The 10,778-nt window shown below is 48.6% G+C and overlaps 1 protein-coding gene across 1 annotated transcript in view; it reads left to right on the forward strand.

The window, feature by feature from the left end:
- Positions 1-9,815, forward strand: part of CTCFL (CCCTC-binding factor like) — a gene marked incomplete at both ends in the record, with an annotated part of 29,414 nt that extends 19,599 nt beyond the window's left edge. The window contains 7 exons of the mRNA XM_082645795.1: positions 4,528-4,651; positions 4,904-4,972; positions 5,977-6,094; positions 6,831-6,916; positions 7,031-7,168; positions 7,324-7,458; positions 9,667-9,815. Coding sequence (XP_082501921.1) covers positions 4,528-4,651; positions 4,904-4,972; positions 5,977-6,094; positions 6,831-6,916; positions 7,031-7,168; positions 7,324-7,458; positions 9,667-9,815 — 819 coding nt within the window. The remainder of the gene's footprint in view (positions 1-4,527; positions 4,652-4,903; positions 4,973-5,976; positions 6,095-6,830; positions 6,917-7,030; positions 7,169-7,323; positions 7,459-9,666) is intronic.
- Positions 9,816-10,778: the final 963 nt, after the last annotated feature.

Here is a 10,778-nt window from a genome sequence, read left to right on the forward strand (position 1 = left end):
AAAGGCAAGACAATGGAAAAAAGATAATCTTTTCAACAAATGATGCTGGAACAACTGGACATCCACGTGCAAAAAAAAAAAAAAAAAAAAAAGGAATCTAAATACAGACCTTACACTCTCCACAAAAATTAACTCAGAATGGGTCACAGGGAGAAGGGGAAGCTGGGACGAAGTGAGAGAGTAGCATTGACATATGTGCACGACCGAAGGCAACATGGAGGGCTAGTGGGCAGCTGCTGCCTAGCACAGGGAGGTCAGCTCCATGCTTCGTGACCACCTAGAGGGGTGGGATAGGGAGGGTGGGAGGGAGGGGATATGGGGCTATCTATACATTTAGCTGATTCACTTTGTTGTACAGCAGAAATTGACACAACATTGTAAAGCAATTATACTCCAATAAAGATACAAGAAAAAAAAATGGGTCACAGACCTAAATGTAAAACACAAAACTGTGAAAGTCCTAGAAGGTAACATACGAAAAAAATCTAGATGACCTTGGTATGGTGATGACTTTTTAGATAAAACACCAAAGACATGATCCATGAGAGAAAAAACTGATAAGCTGGGCTTCAGTAAAATTAAAAATTTCTGTGAAAGACTGTGTCAAAAGAATGAGAACATAGCTACAAGCTAGGAGAAAATATTTACAAAAGTCACATCTGATAAAAGATTTATCCAGAATATAAAGAACACTTAAAACTCAACAATAAGAAAACAACCCAGTTAAAAAATGGGCCAAGGACTTTGACACCTCACCAAAGAAGATATACAGATGGCAAATAAGCATGTGAAAAATTGTTCTCCATCATATGTCATCAGGGAAATGCAAATGAAAACAATGAGATGCCACGACACACCTATTGGAATGGCCAAAATCCGGAACACTGACAACACCAAACGCCACCGAGGAGGTGGAACAACAGAAATTCTTCTTCATTGCTGGTCGCAGTGTAAAATGGTGCAGCCAGTTTGGAAGACAGTTTGGAACTTCCTTACGAAACTAAACCTACTCATACCACACAATTCCACAGTCGTGCTCTTTGGTATTTACCCAAGACTTGAAAACTTATGTCCACACAAAAATCTACACACAGGTGTTTATAGCAGCAGCTTTACTCATAATTGCCCAAACTTGGAAACAACCAAGACTTCCTTGAGTAGGTGGATGGATAAACAAACTGTGGTGCATCCAGACAGTGGAATATTATTGAGCACTAAAAAGAAACAAGCCATCAAGCCATGAAAAGACATGGAGAGGGACTTCCCTGGCAGTCCAGTGGTCGGGACTTTGCCTTCCAACGCAGGGGGTGCAGGCTTGATCCCTGGTCGGGGAACTAAGATCCCACATGCCTCGCAGCCAAAAAACCAAAACATAAAAAAGAAGCAATATTGTAACAGATTCAATGAAGGCTTTAAAAATGGTCCCCATCAACAATGAGACCCCTGATTGAACACGTGTATAGACCATAACCTCCTGGACTTTGGTGGATTTTGATCCACCTCTTGGATGGCTCATTGTGGGCAAACAGCAGTAAGATGGAGAAGGTGGAGAAGTTTCGTGGTCTGCATACCTTCCTTTCCTTTTCTTTTCCCTCCTCTCCTTGTCCCTTTCCGACTCCTCCTTCGTTAGTAGATTGTAAGGAAAATGTTAGCATCCGAGAACTAGAATTGGATTCAAAGGGCTTCCAAGAATGGAGAGGAAAGCTTTGGTAGAGGACCAGATAAGTCAAGGGATCTTAACCACGCGGCAAGTGTGTGATTTGTCTTGGATGCCACCAGAGTGCTTTTTCTGGAACTGCATCATTTAGACAGTGCCACATATGCTCAGTTAACACAAATTTGTGAAAGACTTACTAGGTGCCAGGCTCTGTGCTAGCCCTAAGGATGCCGGATTCATAAGATTGGAGTTATATCTTTGAGGATCATTAAATCTATTAGTTCCCTAACATTGTCACTCTTTTTTTGTTGTTACTCTTATTTTTTTTAATTAAAAACATTTTTTAGATAGAGAACTTCTTATTAATTCCCTTTATATAATTTAAAAAGAAGGTTTTTAATGTAATAATTTAGCATGGCATAAATGTTTAGTCATTACAGTTGGAAAATTGTTACTCTTATTTTTAAGAGAAGTTACAAAAGTTAATGGTAATCCGAAACCAACAAAACAATGGCAACAACAACAAAAAAATTAATATCAAAGAAAAAATTCTATTTTGAAGATGTTATCTAGAAAGAGTGAATACTTTAATTAAGTGAAGTAATGATTATTTATGGACTTATGGTTACTTATTGGTTTTTGTGTGCCTAGTTCTTTAGAGATCTAGCATGACCAGTGCTGAATACTTCTATTCAACTTGTGATTCCCAAGAAGAGGAATGGGTGTCATTTCATCTCTTTCGCTGAACTCGTAAATACAAGAAGTGACATTGTTATCAGTACATTATCTTTGTCTAGGAGGACAACAGTATACTTTGAATTAACTTCCTGTGTTAGGAGTTCATAGTATACACAGTAATACAAAATGAACTGCAGCAACTGTGGGGTGAAGGATTATACGTGTCCCAGATTAATGAAAATGGTGTAATTCTCAGATTTCCCTTTTCTGAACATGAGAGCAGCCGGTTATTTTCCTGTTGAAAATTCTCAGATGTTGTATGACAGCGAGTGGAGTGAATCTGTTTCTTCATTAAGAATAGCTATTAGGGGGCCTCCCTGGTGGCGCAGTGGTTGAGAGTCCGCCTGCCGATGCAGGGGATACGGGTTCGTGCCCCGGTCTGGGAGGATCCCATATGCCGCGGAGCGGCTGGGCCCGTGAGCCATGGCCGCTGGGCCTGCGCATCCGGAGCCTGTGCTCCGCAACGGGAGAGGCCACAACAGTGAGAGGCCCGCATACCGCAAAAAAAAAAAAAAAAAAAAAAAAAGAATAGCTATTAGGGCTTCCCTGGTGGCTCAGTGGTTGAGAGTCCGCCTGCCGATGCGGGGGACACGGGGTCATGCCCCAGTCCGGGAAGATCCCACATGCCACGGAGCGGCTGGGCCTGTGAGCCATGGCCGCTGAGCCTGCGCGTCTGGAGCCTGTGCTCCGCAACGGGAGAGGCCACAACGGTGAGAGGCCCGCGTATCGCAAAAAAAAAAAAAAAAAAAAAGAATAGCTATTAAACTTCTATTAAAATCTACCTCCCTCTCAATTTTGCTGTGAATCTAAAACTGCTGTTTAAAAATAGACAAATAAATGAAAGTATATCTGGATACTCAAATTCAATTTAATTTTTTTAAAGTATATGATTCACAAACTTCCATTCTTTAGCCCACAGTGGTCCCAGTGTATCTCTATGCCAGAATGTCACAGGGCCACCCCTCTCCACCCCAGTAAGGACCCCTGCTCTGGATTCAGAATACTGGGCACCTCCTCTCTTGAGAAACATTTCCCTGACACAGATGTTTGTTATATTACTTTGCCCCCTGGGCGGTAAATGTCCATATGTTTACTTAAAATCTTACCCCACTTACTTTTTAAAGGCTGGATGTGTTTTTGTTTGTTTTGTTTGCTCATCCAAACTGGTGTCAGGAGTTCTTAACCATGAACTTTGTGAAGTGGTAGGGAGACTGTGTATGGAGATACACATGCCCTTTGCTGGGGAAGGAGCCTTGCTTTTTATCATATTCACAAAGGAATCCTTGACTCCAAAAGGCTTGGCTTTGTATACTTCGTCATCCTATAAACCAGGGATTGGCACACTTTTTTCTGTAAAGGGCCAGAGTAAATATTTTCAGCTTCACAGACCAGTTTCTGCCCCGACTACTCAAGTCTGCTGTTGTAGCTCAAAAGCAGTTTGCCAACCCCTATGGATAAGCATAAAATGGAAGAAATTTAAATACCATCCCCCTCCCCTTACATGTGGATCCTTCCTCTTTCCCCCGACGCACCAGGACAGTCCTGAGCACCACACTGAAGTCTCAATGGAAATTAGGGGTCACATTTTATATAATCAGCATATTTAATGACATGCTGCCAGTATCTTACTTTAGCATATGGACTTAGTGTAAGTGTTCTCACTTATTTTAAGCCATCCTGAGTGTTCGTAGACAAAAATATATCGTTACTAGGTTTGATAGGAAAGCTCTGAGCTGCCTTTTTAATTCCAAATGTTGTACAGTCTTAATACCTCCATGCACAGTGGGTCTGGAGGGAAGCTGGCAGGGCAGTAAAATGCCCATGGTATATTACTGACTTTCATAAAATCGAGGGTATATTGAATTTTTCAAGCCTCACTTCAGTAGAAGCAGTCTAGGAAAATAAATTTTGTCTTCCCATTGACATCCATGACTTTAAAAATATTTTAAAATAAGCTGGGTTTCGGCTAGACCGAAACACAACAGGAAAGGGTCACCTTTAAAAAAATCATCTTTTTTGTACAAGATTACCCAAAGCGCGCATTCCTCCCCACTTCCTGTCTCTTTAGCCGTGGGTTTTCCACGCCATTCCCAGTGATGCTGGCTTTCCCTGTGCTCTTATTTCTCCGGCAGGGTAACATGAAGAGACACTTGAAAAAGTGTGGCTCCAGGCAGGAAAAGCCAACCGCCTCGGAAAAAGGAAGACGAACGAAAAAGAGGAAGCCGACCATCCCGAAAGAGACGGCCAAGGAAGACGGTACCTCACGTTACATGAATCAGGTTTTATTTTGACGGTGGTTTTCTGGGTGTACGTTCCCCTGGGTGCTGAGCGTTACTGTGCAGGGGACGCATCCAGAAACCCTAAGTGTCCGACCCCAGCAGGCGCCTGGTCCCAGCAGCCATTGCTGCTGCCCCAACGGGCGGGTTGGTGAAGGGGGAGGATGTGCAGAGGAAGTGAGCCTGGGGACCCCGGTGGGTCCACACCCCCCGTCACATGGGGTCCTGGCAGGACGTGAGAGCCAGGTGATGACGCTGCACATGCCCCCGCTGTCCTTGGTCGTGCTGGTGGACCGTCCCTGTGCCTGGCGGAGCTATAGGCCTGTGTCCATCTCCTGGGGCTGTCGCAGCAAATGACCGCATGCTGGGTGGCTTAGAACAACGGGAATTGATTTGCTCATAGGTCTGGAGGCAGAAGCCCTAAGTCAAGGCCATCAGCAGGGCTACGCTCCATCTGCACGCTCTGGGTGTGGTGGGGGGCACCTTTCCTTGCCTATTCCGGCCTCCGGTGGCCCAGGCGCCCCTGGGCCTGTGGCTGCATCACCCCGTCTCTGCCTCTGTCTGCCCGTGGCCGCATCCCCTGTATCTGCGTCTCACCTTTTCTGTCTCATACCGACACGTGTCGTTGGCTTTAGGGCCTGCCTGGAAGATCCAGGAGGATCTCATCTCGAGGGCCTTCATTACATCTTCAAAGACCCTTGTTCCAAATAAGCCCGAGTCCCGGTTTGGGGGTTAGGATGTGGATGTGTCTTTTGCGGGGCTGCCATTCAACGCACGCCAGGCGTCAGTCTTTTCCCTCCGGCCTCAGGGAGCAGATGTGAGTCCCCAGGTTAACACAGGGGTTGTCCGTGCCCTGTCGGCCCTGTGAATGGTTCTGCTCCACGAGGGGGAGGCCCTAGCTCCTGTGCAGCTGTTCTGTATGTTTTCTGTTCCTTTCGTATGAGAATCTTAGAACTTAGAGTGTGATTGGAAACCAAGGCAACCTTCAGCAAAAACAAATGGAAAATGTTTGCATGACATCCTCATCCTTTAAATTCTCTAGATTTTGATTCCAGCCCCAATCCTGGACTTGTGAATGTTCCCATGGATAGCTGAAAGCCTCTTCCTTCCTTCAAGGGTTGTCAGATAAAGTGGAGGACACGCCCAGTTAAATTTGAATTTCAGATAAACAATGAATAACTTTGTCATATGAGTATATCCCACACACTATCTGGGATAAACTTATGCTAAGCAATGATTCAGTGTTTATCGGAAACTCACGTTTAACAGGGTGTCCTGCAGTCCGTCCTTTTCCCCTCTGTGCAGCGTCCCTCATTGCAGTAACTGTCCACATGCCAAACTCCCTGGTTCTTTTTCCACGTCTCACCTACCTGGCAAAGCTCAAACCCTGGAGGCATAGCGGGAGCCAGGTCCTGGAGGGCGGGTGACCTGGCAGGACCTAGGGGTCCTCAGTCGGTGCACAGCTGCCCAACTCAGTTAGAACCATCCAGAATCGCACCCACGGCCCATCTCTGGAGCACTGGCAGGACCTAGGGGTTCTCAGTCGGTGCACAGCTGCCCAGCTCAGAACCATCCAGAATCGCACCCACGGCCCATCTCTGGAGCACCTGTTTTATCTCCTGCAGGAGTTAAGGGACACGTGGTCCCTTTTACCCTGAGTGCAGCCCCACACCGCAGGCCTTCATCCCGTCCGCCAGTGGAGAACCGGATGGCAGAGGCCACAGCCCGCCCCGGGCTCCCGTGGACACTCCGTGGCGCCTCTGCCTGGCACCTCTCCCACCTCCTCACCCCTCCACGTTTCTCTCCTCCCTCCCCAGCGGCCAGCTCGTCCGGTTCAGCCAGATCCTTCTCGCCAGCCTCAAATATACTTGTGTCTTGAGAAAAAATAAATACACTGGCAGGACTCGCAGCTCCACTTGGCTCCCTCTTGTTCCCATGGACTCCCCTCTCCCCTGGCCCCTCGGCCCCTCCACTGGGCTTCTAGCCCCATCACGCCACCCGAGGTCACTGCGTTCCGCCGGCCTCTCCCTGCTTTCCGTGGCCCTCGCACTGCTGACTGGCCATCTCTTGACCTCCAGACCCACTTGCTACAGGCGGAGCCTCCTGGCGTTTCTCCTGCCCCTCTAGCTGCCCTCCCCCGACCCCGCTTCTAACCACAGCTCCTTCTCCTCCGCAGTCGGCCTGGTGTCCATAGAGGACCACTGCCCCCATGCCCACACCTGTGTCATGTCCACACCTGTGTCATGTCCAAGCTGCGCCATATCCACACCTACACTCACACCTGTGTCATGTCCACACCTGCGCCATGTCCACACCCATATCCATACCTCTGCACTTATGCCCTCGCCCTCGTCCACAGCTGTGTCCACACCTGAACCGCATCCACACCAGGCCCACGCCCTGTCCTGCGGCTGCAGTTCCTTCAGGCGGGTCACTGGTGTCCAGGACTGCAGCCCCCGTAGCCTCTGCAGACTGGGGGTGAATATTCAGCTGCCTGGTGAGCACGTCTGCTCAGCTGTCTCAAACTCAGTCCATCCAAAACTGAAGTCTTGACACCCCTCCGCCATCCCTGCCACCCTCAGCCTTGTTCTCTCCCACATCCCCGACCCACACCGGCGTCTGGGCCCCTGAAGCCGCGGCTCGCACTGGCAGCCCCTCTCGGCCACATCTGGAGGCAGCCGGTCCTGGCACCTCAGCCCCCGCTCATCCCGACTCCACCCCTGCCTCCGCCTGGCCCAGGACACCGTCTCGCAGCGCCTCTCCCGGCCGCCGGGGCACCTTTTGCACGTGCACGTTGGGCCCCTCCGTCCTCACCGCCCACCTCCCGCAGCCCCTTCCCTGACCACCCTCTGCTCCAAAGCCCAGGACCCCAGACACGGCCCCCCAACTCCAGCACCCAGCCACACTGGTCCCCCCTCCCATCCAGGCCAGGCTCACCCTCTCCTTTGCTGGGAATTCCTGGGTGACGGTGCCCCGATTCCCCAAGCTCCCACCTGTGCCTCCCTGAAATCTCAGCTCTGAGCCCCGATCGGGTCAGCTCCCTTCGCATGCCCCCAGGACTGTGTCTCTGCTCTGCAGATCCTCACCCGGGGCTGAGTTTCACGTTTCTCTGACCCTCCGGTGAGTGCCGTTCTCAACTTCACCGTGCTCCCCTGCAAGGCAGGCCTGGCCGTCAGGTCGGTCCCCAGCTCCCCCCGACCAGGCTGGCGTCAGTGTCGGTTCATGCACCGCTTGTTAAATAAACCAGCGAGTCATGAGCACAGTCCCTTATGGGCAAAGTCAAGCAGGTGAAATCGACTCAAATCCTTCAACCACGGAAAAGAGATCCCGAGGCCAGGTTCCCCGGACCCCTCGGCTGGCTCCCAAGATGCCGACATGAATGTGTGACTTCCTGGCTAATTAGGCACCTAAGGCCCACCCCCCGATACATAAATGCAGTATTTTCTTTGTGCCTAAAAGGTTTGGCACAATTCTTCCTGAATAAGAGTAGCCTTCACTAGCGGCCTTGAAATCGTTGCCCTCCGTTGGTGACATTTCTGCCGGGGAGTGGAGTTCAAGCCTAAGGGCTTCCAGCCTGGACACCGGCCTCCGCAGGTGCGGGGCAGCACCTCACCCTCATTAATCCTGAGCTGACCTCTCCCCAACGTGCTTTCTGGACGTTGACATTGAAAGAACAGAAAAAAAATTTTTTTAGTGATGGAGAGTGGGTCCCCACGTGCGCCTTCTCCCCCGTTTACTTACACTAGTCTTTGAAACAGGACCATTCTGTCGACGAGCTCTGGGAGGGGCCCTGGAGACACGGCTGGCGTTGCCTGTTCATGAGCCAGAAGGGCAGAAAGGGCAAAGCTCTTGCAGTTTTAAAACTCGGGGATGAAAAGACTGGATATATTAAAACGTTTTGCGTATCGAAGAGGGTCAGCTGTGTATTCAAAGCAACGTGTGAATTGAGACAAGTAACCTGACTTGTATTAGCCAAAAACAGGACTTGATTTGCACTTCAGGGTTTTTTTTTTTTTTTGGAACCTACATCCTCCAGGTAATCGTCTCACTTCTACTTCTGCTGCGTTAGTGGGTCAGCGTGTCCCCCACCAGGTCCTCGGTAGATTTCTGCAAGTTACTGTGAGACGGCACCTATTCCGCGACTCTTGTGTTCATCTTCGTACACAAGGCCTGGGTCTTATTCCTCTCCCCCCTCCCCCCACAAATGCTTCAAGGAACCGTAAGCAAAACTATGTTGCAACGAGTTTGAAGTCACATGCGGTAAACGCCTTCTTCTGGGCGGGGCCCTCTGTCTCTCATTGCCCGTGCCTCGTCAGTGACTTTCCAGGGGTCTTCTTGGGGAGGAATTTGGAAAATGGGTAGGGGGTTGGATGTGGATGTGAGCCTCTGTTTTTAGACTCCCAAAGTTGGGCTGACTGTTTAGAAGCTGCTGGAAGGAGGGCCGGGATGGTCACGGATCTGAGTGTGGCTCATAGCGTGTACCTAGCAGGACGCTTGACCCGGAGGTGACTCGGGGTATGTTGGTTAGCTGATGGGACAGGCGTCCCGAGAGCAGCTGGCCTTTTTCATTTCATCAGTGTCATTCCGTGGGTACCAGGACAAGACTTGTGTAAGGGGTCCGGCCAGTAATTCACAGGATCTGCATTCACCTTAATCCGTGGTTCTCAGCGGGGGGTGATTTTGCCCACCAGGGCACAGGTGCCTGTGTCTGGTGGCATTTCTGGTTGCCACAGCTGGGGGATGGTGCTTCTGGCACCCCAGAGGTCAAGGCCAGGGAGGCTGCTAACCACCTAACGGTGCGCAGGACAGGTTCCCACAGCAGGGAACCCTTCGGGCCTAAATGTCTGCAGAGCTGAGGTTGAGAAGCCCTGACCTAGAGCTGAGGTTGAGAATAAAATTCAGCGATTGTTTCCAAAATACAATCGCACCGTTTATCAGTTCTGATGTCTTGGTTGTTTTATTTTAAATTTGCCAACGCTGTGCCTTTTCCCCAAGAAGCCGCTGCCGAGGAGGCCTCCCTGGTGAGCGGAGAGCAGTACCTGGGAGGGCTGGTTCCCATCGACTTTGGAAAAGCCACGGCTGGAGGCGAGGACCTGGAGGAAGACATGACCTGTGAGATGATCCTGGCCGTGAGGGAGAAGTGATGGCGAGTCCGGGTTCAGTGTTACGACATGTCATTCTTAATGCACGTTACGAGGGTTTAGCACTGTCTTTGAAACAATTAAATTCATGACAACGGATGGTCACAGTTTTTCCAGAGCTTGTGGTAGTACCTAGAAACGTTTGCCTATTTTCAGTTGGGTATTTCAGAAACACTGCAGGTATTTGATAAAGGGCCCAAATCCTGAATTGGAGGATGAAACCTCAAACCTATAAATTCATTCACTTGATACTGGCAGGGTGGCCCACAAGGAATGAGCAGTGATTTTTGGATAATAGTCATTTCCATGATAACGTAGACTACTTAGTGCTTCAGCAAACAGGCAAAGCTGGGAAACTACAGGTTGAATTGTACACACCCATGATGTTTCTGATATTATGAGGTTTAAACACAAAAGACGAATTTTATGTCCCTTTTTATACAAATGAATTATCCATAAAATTTAAAGCTACCATAATACTTTTAATTACTTCCAAATTCAGTGCAAAGGATCCTAATGGTATTTTTAAAAACTGAGTAGAAAAAGAGACACCTCAGATTAGACTGGAAAGTGATGAGCAATTTTTCTACTGTGGCAGATCAGCAGGGCTCACTTTGAGATTTTGTATTCTTTCTTAATTTTCTTTGGCAGGTATGAAGTCCCCCCATTACATTCCGTTATAGCTTATTAGTATATCAGTTTGTCACCCTTTTGTTTTGCTAAAACGCCTTTGTTTATATTTTTAAAATAATTGGCCGAGAAGAAACAGAAAAATCTGATAATGAAAATGTGTACTTGCAGAGAATTTGTACTTTTTTAGAGCACCTATAATGAGTATTTTTTTGCCACACCAAAGAGATTTTCCCACATTCGAGCAGCGCGTGAAATGCCTCTTTAGTACTTAAAATTAACTAGTACCTATCTTTATACTGAGTCGTATTTTTCTTCTTTTCTTAGCTCAGCAGC

Source organism: Mesoplodon mirus, assembly GCF_964341445.2.
Source record: "Mesoplodon mirus genome assembly, chromosome: 15".
NCBI classification, from domain to species: domain Eukaryota; kingdom Metazoa; phylum Chordata; class Mammalia; order Artiodactyla; family Ziphiidae; genus Mesoplodon; species Mesoplodon mirus.